Here is a 20,403-nt window from a genome sequence, read left to right as displayed (position 1 = left end):
CGGCCTCGACCTCCGTCGACGGTGGTGAAATCTGCAGATGATGGCTTGTGCCTTCTGCCTCGGGCTCGTTGAAGATGTCATCGGGTGCCGGAGCCTCTCGCTGGGCCTCGAGGCGCGCCGAAGCTTCAGCGTCTTCTTTGACCTGAATTTGGAGCAGGCCATACAGTTCTCCTCGTTGTGGTCCGGCGAGAGGCATTTGTTACAGACCGGATGCACGTCGATATGTGGGTACTTGGACCCACACACGGGGCAGCGCTTGAACGGACTTCGTTCCATGGTAAGTTCGTCGGGGTCTTGCTGCGACGACAGGGCCTTGTTGTCCTAAGAGTTATCGACTCCGCAGAAGTCCGACTCGAAGAGTCGGATGGAACACGAGCCCGGACGCGAACAATACCAACGGGTTAACGAAGGCCTTTTGGCCTTAAAGAAATAAGTTTATCGATTCCGACAAGGAGACGTCGAAATCACATCCGAACCCAATGGCGGAAAAAAACAATCTGGGGATGGAGTCGATGCCCATGCGCACTGTAGTCCAGGGGAGGAGCCACCTATCTCGTGATACTTCGAAGACTCTTCCAGGACAACAATGTGCAATCATCCGGACCCAACACTAGGCGGCGATCTATGCAATAGATATGAATTTAGCAGCCCACATGCCTCGAACTAATAGTTTCTTCCACCGCCAAGGTTTCTAGTATCGTCCATAGTTTACTGTGAGAAACGCAGTCAAACGCTGACGTTAAGTCAACGAATGTAAAGTATATGCGTTCTCCCTTTGCCCTGGTATATTTCTGTTGTAAAATAAATAAATGTAGGCCTTGCTCTATCGTTCATACCCCTTTCTGGAAACCATATTGCAAATCGCTGATTATCATATCTTCGATTCATAAAGGGGGTGGTGATGGACAGAGTATCTGAATTAAGCAGAACACTCCTACCCAGTCAAAAGATCAGGGCTTGATCCATCACCGTTTTTTAGCTCACTGCACCATCCCAGCTCAGAACCTGGCTACATGCAAATTAGTCTGACCCTGGCCCAGTGCATCATGGGAACAGGGCAGACCAAACTACCAAGCCAATTCTTTACCGGAAAGGAAACAAGCTTCCGGGGACCGGTTTCTGGCATTACAGCCGTCTTCGGCCCGGCTTGCTTGAATCCTGATGGTGCAGTGAGCAAGGGACACACATCTGAGCATACCCTTCCACACTTATGGTGGCCAAAACGATTCATAAAGGGGGTGGTGATGGACAGAGTATCTGAATTAAGCAGAACACTCCTACCCAGTCAAAAGATCAGGGCTTGATCCATCACCGTTTTTTAGCTCACTGCACCATCCCAGCTCAGAACCTGGCTACATGCAAATTAGTCTGACCCTGGCCCAGTGCATCATGGGAACAGGGCAGACCAAACTACCAAGCCAATTCTTTACTGGAAAGGAAACAAGCTTCCGGGGACCGGTTTCTGGCATTACAGCCGTCTTCGGCCCGGCTTGCTTGAATCCTGATGGTGCAGTGAGCAAGGGACTCACATCTGAGCATACCCTTCCACACTTATGGTGGCCAAAACGATTCAGAAAGGGGGTGGTGATGGACAGAGTATCTGAATTAAGCAGAACACTCCTACCCAGTCAAAAGATCAGGGCTTGATCCATCACCGTTTTTTAGCTCACCACCATCCCAGCTCAGAACCTGGCTACATGCAAATTAGTCTGACCCTGGCCCAGTGCATCATGGGAACAGGGCAGACCAAACTACCAAGCCAATTCTTTACTGGAAAGGAAACAAGCTTCCGGGGACCGGTTTCTGGCATTACAGCCGTCTTCGGCCCGGCTTGCTTGAATCCTGATGGACAGTATTGTCATATAGGAAAGGAGCATTCACTGCTTTCCAGGAGGCAGCTGAATCTCTACTGTCCGAGGCCTCGCACAGTGTCTCCCAGGCGTCTCTTTTTATTGCAGCCTTTCTGTTTCAGCGCCTCATAAATTTTCCGCAACCCTCTCAACAATGGGGGGTCGCGCAGAGTCTCCGAAAGTGCCTTTGTGCAGGATTGATCAAACCAACTCCTTTTTATTTCTCTACGATTCTTTAATTCAACCCATAAACAATCATTGATACATAAAGTTATGGTATAAAAGTGTTCAATTTTTTTCTGGCTATCAGCATCCCCATCCAGAAAGATCAGGACACTGTTAAAACATTTTGTCATTAATTTGTGTAAGAATTTTTCTGGGGCCAGTTTACTCCACTTAAGAGAGTAACCATTTTGTCTACCAAGCATTACATCTGGGACAAATTGCCTTGATAACTGCTCTCCAACTAAATCACAAAATGGGTTTACGAACTCCATAGTCAATGGTCGATGATCGCTAAGCGCGATATTAAGAGTCTTAAAAGTTTTAATCTGGCGTCCATACCTAACAGAGAATAGAATAAAATCAATTGTAGTGGACGCACCCCTACCGATAAAGGTCGGAGCAAAAGAGGTCTCTATTTGACTAATTTCATTTGCGTAACCCAGATCACAGGAGAACAGGATGTCATTCAAGGAGTCCCCACATATGGAATGTTCAAAATGTGTTAAAGTAGTATCCTGGTCCAGCATGATACCACAGATGCCTTATTGGCCCCGCCTACATAGAGCACAGTTAAAATCCCCCCCCCCCCCCCCTCGCCAATGACCGAAACTTCATTCTTGGATATATCCATTTCATGTTTTAAATCAGCACCCAACTTTTTTACCGTTGCTGAAATATCAATAACTGGGATGTTATTGTAAAAATTAACAATTATAACACAAGCCGCCTTATTGATCCCTATCTTAACCAGTTGGTAGTAACAATTGTGGGATAGTAATTGTGCTTTCTCATATTTAAGCTGATTTGACAAGTATAAGCACAAACCTCCCTTAGCCCTGCCGTGTAACCCCCCCACAGCTGGAGTAAAGATGGTTTTGTACCCACTGAGATGTAGGGTCTCTGTTACCCATGTCTCCTGGAATCCTAGAATGTCATACATATTTGTAATATTTTCCCATGAGGTGTTATGCAATTTTGATTTTAAACCTGAGACATTCCAAAACATGAAGCGGCACAGTTCCCCATTTTCAGTGGTACTAATAGAATCCCCAGCAATATTAGTTACGGCAGGCGCCCTTCCCCTTGCCAGATCACCCTCTATAGCTGTATTTCTCAATATTTCAACTTGTCCAACATTATCTATCAAAGCTTCAGGTGCAAAATTTAATAGTTCCCCCCTCTTTCCGAAGACCTTTCTCTAGTGGGTCCTGTACAGCATGATATAACTCGGTCAGCCCCTCATAGGGCACACTTACTATCATTTGTACCCCTTTAAACAGGCTTTCTGATGGAGTTAAATTTCTATTAGGCTTCAAAGTATCCCTGGTAAGTCAGTCAACGGCTTCCAAACCTGAAAATATATCAAACCGGTTGAAGGTTGGAACACTATAGCAATTTAGGCTAGGACCTAGCGGTCTTCCTAAATAGGGGTTTCTTATTTGTCTCCCAAACGGGATGCGTGGGGGTCTGGGCTAAAAATAGCCCAGATCCCACGTGGATATACATCCATCTCTTTGAGGTTGAGAAGATTGGAGATAAGAATCACACATCTATCCTTGAAGTTAACAATAACCAGATCACCTGGAACGTCCTTTGGCCTGTGTCCCAACCATCCCACTCGCCTAACATGAAGAATGTCCCCATTGATGTTCGGTGGGAGTGGTCTATTTTTACGTAGCCAAAAAATTACTTTATTTATTAGCTCTTGGTACCCTTCTACTACTCCATTCGCTAGTTCCGGCACCCCAGACAGAACACTAACATAAGGAGCTGCCTCTGGGGGTAGATCAATGCGAGGTTGAGATCTCTTGGGTCTAGCTAGGTTCCTGCCTTCCTTATCTGTACTTATTTCTTTAGTTATCTGCCCTGCATTACCTGTCTCAGTATATGATAGAGCGTTTCTAGAGGTCGGTAATGGGTCCTGTAAATTTAATGATGGTAATATCAGAGGGGTCGGCTCACTTGGATTAATAGTTTTAATCGCCTCGCTAGTTTTGCCCGTTTTATTCTGTGTGGGGATCTGGAATTGTGAGTAATTCACTAGTTTCTTAATGAGTACTGTATTAGACTTAATTGCTTCCTCTATGGTCCCCACTTTCTCCCCTATTCTTTTCACTCTTTCAACCAACGGCAAAATCAAAGATTTCACTAATAGTTCGATTTTGCCCAATAGATCATGAGGTTGAGTTTGTAGGGGCCTTTGTGGAGGTAGGTCTGCCTTAGTTTTTGGGGTTCGAATACTACTCTTAGGAGGACTTATATGTATTTTTGCAGCTGTCGCTGATCTACCCCTATGTCTAACTCCCCCACGTTTCCTTTTAGAAGATGGGCCCTGACCATGCTGGATTGATTGCAAGCTATCTTTAGTTTTTAAGGTTGGTGTTAAACCTAAAAAACTCTTCGGATATAATTTCCAAGCAGGGCTCTATACTCAAGTCTTCACGTGTAGTTTCTCTACTCTGGGCCCTAGCGGTATCATGAACCATGCATGGCGAAGTACTCAAGATATTACTTGGATCCTTTTCATCCCCACATGCAGGTGGTGTCAAGGCTAATTCAATTAATCCCAGTGAAGAGCGTTTGTTACATATAGATTCTAGAGATAGGCGGCGCTCTGCCCGAACGATCTCGCGTTCTATGGCCGTAGTAGCTCGTGTCAGGAACTGATCTAGAGTCCCCTTAAGTGTTCCTCCTACTGGGATCTTTCTTTGATTACCTGCTTTTGTGGTCATTTTACAAATGCTATGACTGTTAATAGAGATGTATAGCGCCTATTAAGTATACATATAACTAACTTGAACAAAATGTATCCATGTTAAAGTCAATATAGCAGTCAGTAAATGGATCTTACTTCTTAAAATCTTAGTCCCGACCTAAGAGGGTTAGCCCTGACCCGCCTCTTTCGGCAGTAGACGGCCCGGACTTCGCCCGCGCGCATCCCGTGCTGCGTGGGAGGAGCCTGATTATGTAGAGCAGGAAGGCGGGTTGATTACGGGAAGAGGCACCAGCTGGTAACAACTGGGAATGTTGGTCCTCGCAGTCCCGTAATCCCGGTGGTATAGTGGCTCTGTCCCGATTTAGACACCAAACGGCAGTGACCCACAGAAAGTCAGCAAGTAAGAAGAACCTCCACAGTCCAATGTATGAGCGCTTTCAATCAGCGAGCGGCTCCCGCGAAGCGGGGGCCGCGAGACGTTTTAAGGCTGCAGGCAGGCGGGCTGATTACGGGAAGAGGCACCAGCTGGTAACAAATGGGAATGCTGGTCCTCGCAGTCACGTAATCCCGGTGGTACAGTGGCTCTGTCCCGATTTAGACACCAAACAGCAGTGACCCACAGAAAGTCAGCAAGTAAGAAGAACCTCCACAATCCAAGGTATGAGCGCTTTCAATCAGCGAGCGGCTATATGCCTCTATCAGATGAACAAGTTACTTACCTTCGGTAACGCTGTTTCTGGTAGATACAATATCTGCCTGTGGATTCCTCACCTTGTGAATATCCCCCTGCGTCAGCAACATTCGGAAATTCTTTTCGTAGCTTCGCGCCGACGTTGACTCGGACGTCATAGAGGCACGGCATCGCTCGCGACTCCGCTGACGTCACCGACGCCTATATTAGGCCCACGCCGGCGTGATGACATCAGTTCCGCCCTTTTTTCCCTGCCTTCGAGGCACACGGACGGACCAATGACAGTAGACATATACACAGTATACGCAGTACAAATATCAAGGTAACAGTGTGAAGCAAATGCAATAAAACATTTGAAAATAAAATAAATACATAATAGAAACACTGGCATAGAAGAGTGGACAACGGGGAGGCGGGTGGGTCAGTGAGGAATCCACAGGCAGATATTGTATCTACCAGAAAAAGCGTTATCGAAGGTAAGTAACTTGTTCTTCTGATAGATACATCTGCCGTGTGGATTCCTCACCTTGTGAATAGAGTCCCACAGCAGTCCCCACTCCCGGAGGAGGGTGTCCACTCTTCTAGACCAAGAAATCCTGGAGAACAGAGCGTGCAAAGTGACCGTCCCTTCTCACCTCGGAATCCAAGCAGTAATGCTTCGCGAAAGTGTGGAGGGAAGACCAAGTTGCCGCCCTACAAATATCCTCTACAGGAACACCTCTAGCCAAAGCAGAGGTTGACGACTTCGCTCTTGTAGAATGATCCCTTATACCCCCTGGTGGTTCCTTACCGGCCAAAGAGTAGCAGATCTTTATACAGAGGACGATCCATCTCGATAAAGTTCTCTTATGGACCGCTCTTCCTCTCTTGCAGCCAGCAAAGCCAATGAAGAGCTGGTCATCCAACCGACAGTCTTTAGATCTGTCCAGATAAAAAGACACCGCCCTCTTGGGGTCCAGACGGTGTAATCTCTCCTCCTCCTTGGAAGGGTGTGGGGGAGGATAAAAAGTAGGGAGGGTAACAGATTGACCAAGGTGGAAAGGAGTCACCACCTTAGGCAGAAAAGCAGCCCTGGTCCTAAGAACAATTCGATCAGCATGAATGGACAAGAAAGGGGGCTTGGAACTAAGAGCTTGAAGCTCACTTACCCTCCTTGCAGAGGTTATTGCAACGAGGAAAACTGTCTTAAGAGTCAAAAGCCTCATAGGACATTTGTGAAGAGGCTCAAAAGGAGCACCCATCAGAAAGGTCAAAACAAGATTTAAGTCCCACTGAGGCACAATAAAAGGAGTAGGAGGGAACTTATTCGTGAGGCCCTTCAAAAACCTTAAAACCACAGGAGATTTAAAAAGAGATGGCTGGTCAGGCAAACAGAGAAATGCCGACAGCGCTGAAAGAGCCCTTCACTGTGGCAACAGCAAGCCCCTGTTGCGCCAGAGAAAGGGCAAACTGGAGAACATCAGACAAATGGGCTCTCAAAGGGTCTATAGATTTCTCCCCACACCAAGCGACAAATTTTGACCACCTATAAGAATAGATGGACTTAGTGGAGTCAAGCCTGGCTGACAAGATGACATCCACCACGTCAGGAGGGAGAGAAAAGAACTCAGGTTGCCCCATTCAATCTCCAGGTGTGAAGGTGTAAGGTCTGGAGGTGGGGGTGTAGAACCTGCCCCTCCATCTGTGGAGAGGAGATCTGCCCTGTGAGGGAGACGGAGCGGCGGGTGAGAGGAGAGGTGGAGAAGGTCAGAGTACCACACCCTTCTCTGCCAATCCGGTCTTGGCGAATTTTCCTCAGAACCCGAGGAATCAAAGGTATGGGAGGAAACGCGTAAAGGAGTTGCGAGCTCCAACTCAACTGAAACGCGTCCCCGAAGGCTCCTTGCATCGGGTACTGGAGACTGCAGAATAACGGGCAGTGAGCATTCTCTTGAGTGGCAAAAAGGCCCACCTGAGGAGTCCCCCACGTCCGAAAGACGTGACGAACTACCTCCAGATGAAGCCTCCACTCGTGGTCGGCAGAGAACTGCCGACTGAGACTGTCTGCACGAACGTTCTGAACTCCGGCCAGATGATTTGCAATCAGACAAATCTGATGGTCCTGAACCCAGGACCAGAGACGTAGAGCCTCTCTGCAGAGACACTGCGACCCCACTCCTCCCTGCTTGTTGATGTACCACATCGTGGTCGTGTTGTCCGTCAGGACTTGCACTGACACACCGTGAAGGGAAGGGAGGAAGGCCTTGAGTGCCAAACGTATCGCCCGCAATTCCAGAAGGTTGATGTGAAGCAACCTTTCCTCTGGAGACCAAAGACCCTTGACCTCAAGATCCCCCAGATGAGCACCCCACCCGAGAGTGGATGCATCCGTTATTACCGTGGCCACCGATGGAGGAAGTTGAAAAGGCTTTCCTTGCGACAGATTGCCTTCCACGCTCCACCAAGACAGATCCGCTGCAGTTTCTCTGGAGATCCTCACTGACTCCCTGAGATCTCCGTTGTGCCGATACCACTGCCTGCGGAGGCACCACTGGAGTGCCCTCATGTGCCAGCGTGCATGGTTGACCAACAAAATGCAAGAAGCCATCAGACCGAGCAGGCGAAGAACCTTCAGGACTGGAACGACCGCTCCATTGTAGAACAAAGGAATAATTTCCTGAATGTCGCGAATCCTTTGAGGTGGAGGGAATGCACGACAAACAGTAGTGTCCAGCACTGCACCTATGAACAGGTTGCGCTGGGAGGGCACCAGGTGAGACTTGGGTACATTTATCGAAAAACCCAACTTGTGCAACAACTGAGTTGTCTCTTGCAGATGATGGAGCACCTTCTCCGGCGACTCCGCTTTGATCAGCCAGTCGTCCAGATACGGAAATACAGGTATCCCCGACCTCCTGAGATGTGCTGCCACCACTGCCATCACCTTGGTGAAGACTCGAGGCGCGGTAGTAAGACCAAACGGAAGGACCGCAAACTGGTAGTGTTGCGACCCAACCGTAAAACGAGATACTTTCTGTGTGACTTCAAGATGGGAATATGAAAATACGCATCCTGCAAGTCGATCGACACCATCCAGTCTTCTAGCAGCGCTTGAAGAACCTGTGCAAGAGTGAGGATCTTGAACTTTTCCTGTTTCAGGTAAAGGTTCAAGATCCTGAGATCCAGAATTGGCCGAAGCCTGCCATCCTTTTTGGAGATCAGGAAATACCGGGAGTAGCACCCCTGACCCCTTTCCTGCTCTGGAACCACCTCTATCGCATCTTTTCGAAACAGTGCCAGGACTTCTTCCTGCAGGAGAAGCAGGTGGTCCTCCGAACAATAACCTTGGCAAGGAGGATAGTTCGGGGGAAATTCCCGAAAGGGAAGAGAATACCCATTCCCCACAAGATTGAGAACATAAAGATCCGATGTAATCAATTCCCAATCTCGTAGGAAATGGGTAAGCCGACCCCCCACTGGACCCACATGATCCGGAATGGCGGATCTAGGGCTGCTTTGCTGCGGTGGCTGGGGGCTGAGAGGAGGAAGAGGAGGAAGCGTGACGGCCCGAGCTCGGGCCCTTTGCTTGCCTCTATAAGATCTGTATAATGTGTTTTGCTGCTGCTGTGGCTGCTGCTGGGTTGACTTATAGGTTCGAAAAGAAGATCTGCTAAATCCTCTTGAACGTCTTCCAAAAGTGCCCCTGGTCTGAAGGCCCAACGACTTTGCTGTCGCCCTGCTGTCTTTAAAGCGTTCCAAAGCAGCGTCTGCTTTTTTTCCAAACAATCCAGACCCGTCAAATGGAACATCCATTAATGCGGCCTGGACATCTGTGGAAAACTCACTTGACTTCAGCCACGCAGCTCTTCTTGTCGCTACAGAAGAACCCATGACCCTCGCCACAGAGTCCGCAATGTCCAATCCACTTTGAATAACCTGCCTTGCTGCAGCTTGAGTATCAGAGATTACCTCTTGGAAGTCTTTTCTATCCTCCTCCGGTATCTTGGGCACCAACTGTTTCACAGTGTCCATAAGAGCGTGGATATAACGTCCCATCAAGCAGGTTGCGTTTGTGGACTTCAAAGCCATACTGGGAGGAGAAGAAAACCTTTTTAGCAGCCTGATCCTGCTTTCTCGACTCCTTTTCTGCTGGGACATGCGGAAATGCACCCGTAGATCTTTTGGAACAGGCAGCCTGCACCACCAAACTCTCCGGCAGAGGATGAGAGGTTAAAGATTCCAGGTCTTCAGGAGCTGCCCTATACCTCCTGGCTACAGCCCTAGATACAGCAGGAGCTGATACAGGATTTTTCCAAATCTCTAAAATTGGATCCTTTAAGGCATCATTAAAAGGTAGCAACGGTTCAGTCACTGATGAAGGAGAGTGAAGGACCTCTGTGAGCAGATTAGATTTAAATTCTGCAGTTGGTAGAGCAATGTTCAACAAACTTGCAGCCTTCTTTATCACCACATAAGGCGTCACATCCTTTGAGGGCTCATCAGAAACCGAAACAAGGTCCCATTCAGGTGACAGTTCTAGGCCACCAGCTACAGTCAGGTCCTCAAAAGGGTCCTCAGACTCCTGTAGTTCGCCCTCTTCCAGATTCTCCTCTCGATATCTTTCTTCCTCCATCAACCTCTGGGCTTCACGCCTTGATCTTTGCTTCACATTCGAAGCCGTCGGATCTGCAATCGACTCAGACGGAGCCGGCGTCGAACCAGACGTCGGACGAGGAAGAGATCCACGACGTCGCTCAGGGTTCGGCATCAAAGTTGATGGAACTGGCGTCGAAGGAATCGGAGTCATCGATCTCGGCGTCGATGGCTTCGGAGTCAAAGGCCTCACCGGAGTCGGATAATGCCAATGCGGCGTCGGAGCCGGCATAAAGGGCGCAGGTGCACAGGATTGAGGAACACCCAGACCATATGCCATCGGACCCATGGGACCAGCAGGAGCCCCAGAGGGATACATAGCCCTTGAATAAATTCCGAACATCGCATTCAGGAAATGCGTAGGATCCTGACCTGGACAAACCCCCAGGTTGCTCTTGAGGGCGTGGAGTCGAAACGACCTCGACCTCCTCTTCGGGCTGGTGCACTGGAGTCGTATGACCTTCGGGCAGCTGAGACCCTCCCTCACCAACCTCCTCACCTTCATCCTCCCGACCTGAAGGATGGGAAGGGTCCGGAGATGGAACCGCTTTCTGCTTCGGCGAACTCGGCGAATTCGCATGCGACGCCTCAACTTCGGCATCCTGTTCTTCCGAAGCCGAAGATACTACCACCTTCTCGACCAGCTTCACTTGCGACTTCGGCTTGGAACCCGACTCCTTCCTCGATCGATGTCGGGATTCATGGGTTCTCTTTTTATGCTTCTTTTTTGAAGATCTTGAAGCATGGGCCGAGGACGAATCCAATCGCGACCTCGATCGAGACCTTGACTTTGAGCGTCGAGTCCACGACCTTGATTTCTTCTTCATCTCCTTTCCTTCTTTAAATTTGGCAACAAGAAGTTTTGCCTCTCTTTCCCGGAGGGCCTTTGGTGTCATCTTCCTGCAGGACTGGCAGTCCTCAACGTCGTGGTCGGAGCTCAGACACCACAAAGAGCATTCATGTGGATCTGTAATGGACAGTATCTTGCCACATTCTCCGCAGGCTTTAAACCCGGTCTTCTTCGAGGTCATGTCGAAAGAGAGAAGACAAAGAGACTAGAAAAATAACAAGTAACAAAGTTACAGCAAAGGCTACAGATGATCCCAGAAAACCGTTAGCGTCGACGACGCGGAAAAAAGGGAACTAATGGCATCATGCCGGCGTGGGCCTAATATAGGCGTCGGTGACGTCAGCGGAGTCGCGAGCGATGCCGTGCCTCTATGACGTCCGAGTCCACGTCGGCGCGAAGCTACGAAAAGAATTTCCGAATGTTGCTGACGCAGGGGGATATTCACAAGGTGAGGTATCCACACGGCAGATGTATCTATCAGAACACAGATTTCTTAATGCCCACCCATCCTCTCCGCTCTGCAAGGACCTTTTTAGGTTAGGTTAAGTCTTTTTGCCTGTCAATGTTAGAAAACAGTAAAAATTAATAACTTGAAAAGTACTTGCATGATTCCGGTGATCTTGGTATCTAAATTCATATAAAAGTACCTGTTTTTATATACTGGTGTCCGATTTCTTTATCGCATGTGTCATTTACTGCCTTTATGTATGCAATAAATGCTTAGCACTTCCCTCTGATAAGCCAAACTACCCGCCCACACTACCACAAAAGAGCATTTTGAGTATTCTGTGTCTAATTCCTTTGGGGTTTGCTTTGACAGACTAGGTCAAGTTGGAAACCTCTTCAACTTCTTGCTTTTCTTTTTGTGCAACTTGCCAGATGACTACAAGTGCAACAAGGATCTAGAGCTCTGTGACCGATCCCAGGACCTTCTTCTTGACTGGTTGAGGGACAAGGAGCTTGAGGGACAGCTCCCTCAAGGCCTTTGAGTGCATGGCATGGCAGTCAGCGCAAGTCTTAATGTGGTGGTCACGATCGAGGCACCAGGGGCAAAGAAGATGCGGTTCGGTCACTGACATATGTCGGTGATAGGCGCAGCCAGGCTTGCAGCTGGCTAACTTAGCAAGTCTAGGAGAAAAGATATGGAAAAAAACTGACAAAAAGTTGACATGGGTCAGTCAAAAATGACTGGTTATAACTCTCTCCGGATCTGCACTGACTGGTGAAGAAAAAAAATAACTGACATCAGTGCGCTGGGGTGGACACTATAGCCATCGCGCACATCACTTTTGGTGCAGACTAAACTTTGCGGGACCAAGCAACATCACATACTGGCACGCAGGGGTATAGCTTACATAAAATATTCCCGGATCCAGTTTAACGCCTGTGCATATTTCTATGGCAAGAAATCTGAGGCTAGAAATCGGTCAGATTTTTACAGTCTATCCTATTGGTCTGGTGAAGTCTCCCACTTGTATTTGAGGATGATATTGTCCTGGACAATTTTTCTAGATGAAGCATCAGCACTCTTGGAAGATTCCTCATGAAGGACAAAAGTGCCCATCATTTAAGAGATTGTGAACTCCCTATTCATAAGTTACCCTTATCAATTGGGATACTGTAGTTTAGGGCATCATCTGCCTTTCTCGTGCAGTGAAAGGCCTGTATGCCCATGTGTATAAGTCTCACTTCTGCAGTGATGAATGAGACTAGTTATTTAAGAGAAAAGCTGGTTTCCCTCATCTGAACTGCAAGTGGTCAGAACATTTCTGAAGTGCCTTGGCAGATGAGCCCAACGCAGACTTTGGTTGCAGTATTACTTATTCAAGGAAGTACCAGGAGCCAACTGTAATAATCGTAAAGTTCCAGTAGGTGCTTATTGAAAACTTTTATGCGAAAATAGAGGACCTTTCTCAGGATGTACTGTGTGGACAATCCTCTTACATTTAAAAAGCACAGCTATATGGGCAGCAATTCCAGATAATTAATGGCTGGGCATTTCTCAACTTAACAGGGATTTGCACACCATCATACTTTTGGATCACCTGGCTCCTCTTAATCACCTTTCGTGAGACTAAGCAGGATGCTACTACAGTAGCTTAAGCAGAGATGCCACTTGCAACTCAAGAAAATTGCGACACAAGAAGCACTTTAAATTGTGCAGTGAAAAAACATGTAAATGACGAAAGAAAGGAAACTATCTTATATTAGTGCAAGATTCCACACTGGTCATAAAGATGGAAAAAGGGCACAAAGTACTTGACCATAATTTTCAGTTTTACTATGCTCTGTCTTTGATGACAGTTTAGCATAATTCAATTCCATTTAAGTGAATTTTGTGCCATACAATGCTTGAAGGATTACGCTATTTCACTTGTGCTCTTGTCCTTTAGGAAGCGAAATGTCAACTATATACAAATTACTAACAATTAATCAGCAGATTGACACCAGGGCATGGTGTTTTATTCTCAGCTCTCAAAAGTCAAAAGGCCCGGACAATAACATGGATAGGTTACATTGGCTAATATATTAAGCTTATGTCTCTAACAGCTATATATGAGACCATTTATGCAAGAGACAATAATTGAAACACGTGAATCTTTGAAAAAGGCAGCACTTGAGGGCAGTATACTATAGAACATTAACTACTGCAGTGTGCCAAACTTTTTCAACTAGCACCTTTCCTATAAGAACATACCCCACTGGCCCCTTTATAGTGACACTGTCAAACCGCCACCTGGAACAAACAAACTATTTGATACCCAAATGTAAAAAGCCTCAGCGCCAAATAAACCCAAAACTGGAACCACCCTGATAGCTCCTTTACACGGACTACCTCACGAGTACCACAAAACTGGCAGCCTTCACTTGGATGTTTAAGAGCATTTAAATGTAGTCTCATGTGCAACTCTTAAATGTGCAAGCAAATGGATCAGGGAATTGGCTACCTAGCTCAGTTATCTCCACTGCTAGGTAGTTATCATCCTAAATTCGCTCATCTGGGTAAGAAAATCTGGTCCATTCACTCTGCAAAGCAACATGGGCGATAGCATTATAAAGTCTCAAAGTTATTGAGTAGACTAGACCACGGCTATTTTGAAGGTGCATGGTATATTTTTTGCCGGGGCTGATATTCTGGTCTATTTTAAATAAACCCCCCCTTCCCAACCTGCACTGCCCATCTGCTAATTCTGGGTTTACAATAGACTGCCTCTACCAATCTCTCTCCATTTGATATCTAGGGCCCAATTACTGTCGCTTACATCCAAACCACTCAACAACCTACTTAGTTATGTGCCTTAACAGTTTTGTTCAGACATGCACTATGAATTTACTGGTCTCCTACACTAGTAACTCACTTGCAAGCACCTAATTAGAAATACAACCAAAGTATATTCACTGTTAAATTATCAATTATACACACACCCAGACAAAAAAACATTGGGATGTTGAAAAACATACCTGAGTTTTGGAGTAAACTGAGCCAGAGATGTCTGGCACTCCGGTGTTACTGGAAGTGACCGACACACCTGGGGGACGAGACAAAAGAGAAGTTACTTACCAGTAACGATGATTTTATTTGGGTACTTTATCTCCTTACAGATTACCAACATCTTGAATAGCCCAGTCATATTTAAAGACCATGACTTTAGCCTTGCACCAGAAAGCCATTGTACCATAGTGCACAGGTTGAACAAATGTCAATTTCCAAAATGTTTGGTGTTACTTACTACCTCCTTCAGTTCCCCATCAGAGATGACTATCATGCAGTTCCAATGATACAGTAAGGAGGTTGGAGAGTTGGTAATCAGTGAAGATGGGAGTACCAAAGAGAACCAACGTTACTGGCAAGTAAATTCCCTCTTGGATACGGTCTACTCATTCACACCATCATGTATCAAAAGAATAATTCTTAACATAAATTAATTAAAACAATAAACAGGTCTAACCAGAGAGAATTTACAGAATATATTGTGGAATACTGCATTTTAAGAAGAATCTAGGAGTTTGCTACTTTAAAAATGTCAAAATAAAATCCAACTAAAGAAACGCTGAGCTGCCCTGTTTATCAGGAATGATTCTGAAAGATTCTCACAATCCCTACTTGAAGCATTTCTGAAAACAATTAATAAAAAGCGATGCATCTAGTACAATAACAGGTATTTTCAAGAATACATTTAGTTTATTGTAATGAAATGCTAAGATATTGGGGACTTGAAGATGAAGTGCAGCTAATTTGCTTTGCTGGTGCCTCCTATTTGTTGTGCTGGTGCCTCCTATTTGTTTTGCCTTCATCAGTGGAATTTCTTTACTGGCAACACAATTAGTTTAATAATGCCAACACCAGAGCTAAAGGTTGCCACAGTTAAAATTAGAAAAACAAAACTGATTGGCAAATACCTGCAATTAGCCATGGGTAAATACACTAGTCCACATATAGGCCATTGTTGATTCTGCACACACTACAGAGAGAGACCAGCCATATGCAAAAAAGTATTTGTCCTGCTACAAGAGGAACCTACCATCACAAGGCAGGAAAAGCTATCTCAGACGTTTTTTTGCCTCATCACTGTGGTGCAGCTTCTTTTCAGACTGGACACAGAACAAACATTGGGGCATTTCTATTGCTCCTGCATTGGGTTAGTATGAGCATGGACACCTACAGGTTTCACTTCTATTAATGGTATACATATCAAATAAGATTGCAATAGAATGAAGCACAGAAATATGTTAGTAAAAGCAATAATTCATTCTCCTCAAGTATCTGTACAAGATTAAACATTTTTTAGACTTGGTTCAGTCGACAGCTGTTATCACAAACTTCTAGATGTTCATAGACAAACTAGCCAACTACTGTGATCTGTAGGGATATAGAGCCATAACCTGTATTCTATGCCGCATACAAATAAAACAAAAATATCAAGAAAACAAACAGATGAATCCTAGATCTGAGGCTCTTACCTATACAGCCTACCACACAAGTCACACCTGGCCTTGCAGTTCGAGGTTGGATTGTCCACAATGGAGCTGAACCAAGTCTGATTTGTATGTGGCTGGTCTAAAAGGGCATAGTGGACAAAAAGAAACAAAGGCTGGAGTGCAAGGCAGACTACGTTATTACCAGTGTCCGGGGATACTTCAAGCATTTCATTTATATTTTATTTTTTATACTTGAAGTGTAACCTCCAACCTTTACTTATTTACCTGGAGCCACATCTTAGGAAAATCCCAATCTCTCATTTTCCCAGCCATGGAGTCAAGATAATGGTCACCATTGCTACATCGTCTATTTGATTGTGTACCACAAATACCTAAAGAGAGAATTCAGAAATGCCTAAATCAAAGTAACAGAAAAAAACCTGGTTGTAAGACAGTACCTAGAGTTTTCACAACTTAGCTCAATCAGTTGTTACGTTCAAGCAAAACTGGGGTGGAAAAATGAAATACTGCGCCAGCCACCCAATCTAACATAGGTTCTTATTAAAAGTCACCCAACTATTGCTAGAGAGGCAGGAAGGAACTAAATCATAACTTGAAAAGGAATTCTTTCCCAAACTAGTTCAATACGTTCACAAAAGTCATACCTCAGAATCAATCTACACATTGAAATTTCATACCACTGTACACTAGTCAACTGTGTACAGTAAGCAATGCAAAATAACAGCACACTTGTGGGATAAATCTGAAAAAAAAATCAGAAGATGGCACTGTCATATCATTTAGAATCCAAACATATGAAGAGGGAGACATCTTTCACAAAATAAAACTCCAATGCAAGAATCCTCTGAATAAGTATTAAATGAATCCAATCAGATAAGTAGTTTTCAGACAAACTTGCTAGAAATGCTAAAAAAAAAACACTAAGGTCAGATGGTTTTCCTAATAGGTTTCACACAAAAAACATGTTTAGGGAGGTGTGAATGGATGGCTTTGTTGGAGGTGCTAACAAAATAATTTAAGTATCACTATTTCTCAGGTAAGAAAAGCTTGGTGTTAAAAGATTAAATGTTCAAATTGTTTCACAATTTAGCCTGGTTGATAGTGAATTATCGAACAAGATACTTACCTTCGGTAACTATATATCTGTAAGAAACATTAGTAGTGATATATTACTTACCTTAGAATTACCCCAAGGCACCAGACTGGTTCCGGAAAGTTTGTCAGCGGTACCCCTGCGTGTCGGAAGGTGGTGTTGTGCGGCTCCGCGTCCGTCGTTGGCATCGTGGTCGCCGAGATGACATTGCGGCAGCTACTTTGATGCCGCCTTCGCTCGCTGTCAGTTCTGTACACGTTTTTCCGTGCCAAAAAACGCAGAGCCATGCAAGATACTGACCACTGGTGCCTTGAAACTAGGGCCCTGAAAGGGATGACCTTAACCCTAGAAATAAGTTTGCAGAACGGGGAGGATGGGTGGGGCGTTAGTTAATCTATCCATACAAATGTTTCTTACAGATATATCATTACGAAGGTAACTTGTTCATCTGAAAGAAACACAGTGATAAGATACCTTACCGTAGAATAGATATCCCAACGATACCAACCCCGGTGGTGGGTCTGCAAACCAAGATCACACCAGGAAGTCTCAGAGAACAAAACGGCCAAAGAAGCAGTCTCTCTGGACTTGGCTGTCCAGGCAGTAGTGCCCAGTAAAAGTGTGCAGCGAGGCCCACGTAGCTGTCCGACAGATGTCTTGAAGGGGGACACCATGTTCCAATGCTGTAGTGGCTGCAGTCGCCCTGGTGGAATGGGCGCGCAGCCCCAACGGAGCTTCCTTTTTAGACAGAGAATAACAGGCTTTAATACACAAGACCCATCGGGGGATGTGTACGGCCCGACCTTTTTTGGCAGGAACGTGGCCAAAAAAGAGCTGATCATCCATCCCGAACTGTTGTGTGCGTTTCAAGTAAAACGAGAGCACACGTTTTGGGTCCAGATGGTGGAGCATCTCTTCCTTTCTATAAGGAGGCGGAAAGAAGGTGAGCAAAGTGATGGTCTGCCCGATGTGAAAGGCAGTGACAACCTTTGGCAGAAAGGATGGATGTGTCCTGAGCACAACCGTGTCCAGATGGACAGATAGAAAAAGAGGCTAACAAGAAAGAGCCTGGAGCTCACTCACTCTCCTGGGAGAGGTGATGGAAACCAGGAAAGCTGTCTTCAATGTCAGCTGACTAAGAGGACAGTTGTGCAGAGGCTTCAAAGGAAGCACACATTAGATATGTAAGAACCAGATTCAAGTCCCACTGAGGCATTACGAAAGGAATAGGAGGGAAAAGATGAATAATGCCTTTGAGAAATCTATTTACAACAGGGGACATGAAAAGAGAGGGCTGATCAGGGAGCCTGAGAAAGGCCGAAATAGCAGAAAGGTAGCCCTTGATAGTGCCCACAGCAGAGCCCTGCTGGGACAAGGAAAGAAGAAACATAAGCACTTCTGAAAGAGGGGCAGAAAGGGGACCCACAGCCTTTGCTGTGCACCATGCCACAAATTTGTTCCACCGGCAGGCGTATACCAACTTAGTGGAGGGACGCCTGGCTGCCAGAATGACATCATAGACTTCAGTAGGCAAGTCAAAAGGAATCAACTGCCACCGCTCATTCTCCATGCAAAGAGGTGGAGGCTGGACAGGTTCGGGTTAAGGACCGTCCCCTGCTGCTGCGACAGAAGATCCTCCCGAAGAGGCAGTCAGATCGGGGATTGATACAGAGTAGTTTGGGATACCATACTCTTCGAGCCCTGTCCAGAGGTACAAGAATGGCTTGGGCCCGATCGCGCCTGATCTTCAGCACTATGGGTAGAAGTGGTATAGGCGGAAAGCCGTACAAGAGACCGCAACTTCACTTGCGTCGAAAAGCGTCGCCTAGCAAGTCCCGCCTTGGAAATTCCAACGTGCAGAACTGCTGACATTGCATGTTCTCTTCATTGGCGAATAGATCTAACCAAGGCTCTTCCCACTGTTGAAAGAGACATTGCGCCACGTCAGAGTGAAGACGTTATTTGTGATCCATCATGCACCTGCGGCTGAGTGTCCGCCCTGGCATTCAGTGAACCTGCCAGGTGTTGAACCACCAGGGAAATGCCCTGCAGTTCCAGCCATGTTCAGAGGCGCAGAGCCTCCCGACATAGGGTCCACGACCCCACCCCGCCCTGTTTTGCAGTACCAAACAACGGAGGTGTTGTCTGAACACCTGCACCATTTCTCTTTGACAGAGGGAATGCCTTCAGTGCAAGTCCGATTGCCCGAAGCACCAAAAGGCTGATTATAGAGCTTTGACTCCGCTAGAGACCAGAGGCCTTTGATCTCCGCCTCTCCCATATGGCCCTCCATCCCAGGAGGGACACGTCCGTCACCACTGTGTGCTCCGGTTGGGGAAGGGAGCGGGATCTACCCTTGACCCAATGTCTGTTCATGAGCCACCACTGCAGCTGCTGTGTAGTGCCCTCCGAGATCTGGACGTAATCTGACTGGTTCCCCTGATGCTGCGCCCACTGGAACTTCAGGTCCCACTGCAGAGCCCGCATATGCCATCTGGCATGAGTGACCAGCAGCCTCAGGGTCATCCTGACCGAAACCAAGGATAGAGGCCGAAAGATCGGAATCATAGCCTGAATATCCTGGACTCGCAGTTCGGGAGGATTGGCCCAAAACTACGTCATGCCAAGAACCGCTCCGATGAGGAGCTTCTGAGAGGGAATCAGGTGCTGCTGCTGCAGCCTGTGGCCCTGAAGTCAACGTGCTGGGGCGCCCCTTCTGGTGCCACAAAAGGAGTGAAAAGCAGAAGGCAGAGGAGGGCAAGTTGCCAACAGGTCCAAAGACCTGGCTGCAGTCCGTGAGTCCTTAAAACGCTCCAACGCCCTATCTGCCTCGTTTCCAAAAAAGGCAAATGCCAAAAAAGGGCATGTCAGTCAGGGTGTTCTGGACATCCCCCCAAAAAGCCAGTAGTCCTCAGCAAGGCGTGGCGGCAGAGCGCCACTGTCTGAAAATCGCTCTGCCCAGCTAGTCGGAAGTGTCAAGGCCACATCACATTGTGAACTTGACTGCATCTCTTCCCTTAGCAATAGCCTTCGAGAGCACTGTCCGGCGCCTCCTCTGTACACTGAGGCAGCACTTGCGTCACCGTATCCCACACAGAGTGGGAGTAACGGTCCAAGAGGCATGCAGTGTTCACAGATCACAGCCCTGAACTGGCAGAAGAAAAAATCTTCCCAAATTGTTCCAGTCTTTTGGATTCCCTGTCCGAGGGTGCGGCAGGGAATGCGCTCTGAGACGTTGAGGCTTGGACGACCGAGCTCAGGGGTGGGATGTTGGGAGAGGAAAATGGGGTCGGCCGGGCAATAGAGTCAGGCCACGTTCCTATCCACAAGAGCCCCTGTATTGTGCCTGGACCAGGAGCCCAAAGGAACGTCAGAATGTACCTCATTGAAAGGCAGTAGTGGCTC

At 46.8% G+C, this 20,403-nt stretch overlaps 1 protein-coding gene across 1 annotated transcript in view; it reads right to left on the bottom strand.

Moving 5' to 3' along the window:
• Positions 1–20,403, bottom strand: part of UBAP2L (ubiquitin associated protein 2 like) — a 775,602-nt gene that overhangs the window by 134,618 nt on the left and 620,581 nt on the right. Inside the window, exon 24 of the mRNA XM_078668896.1 lies at positions 14,427–14,494. Coding sequence (XP_078525022.1) covers positions 14,427–14,494 — 68 coding nt within the window. The remainder of the gene's footprint in view (positions 1–14,426; positions 14,495–20,403) is intronic.

This window comes from Lissotriton helveticus, chromosome 12, assembly GCF_964261635.1.
Source record: "Lissotriton helveticus chromosome 12, aLisHel1.1, whole genome shotgun sequence".
Lineage (NCBI taxonomy): Eukaryota > Metazoa > Chordata > Amphibia > Caudata > Salamandridae > Lissotriton > Lissotriton helveticus.
Note: the sequence above shows the minus strand (reverse complement) of the source record. Positions and strands in the feature narration are given on the sequence as shown.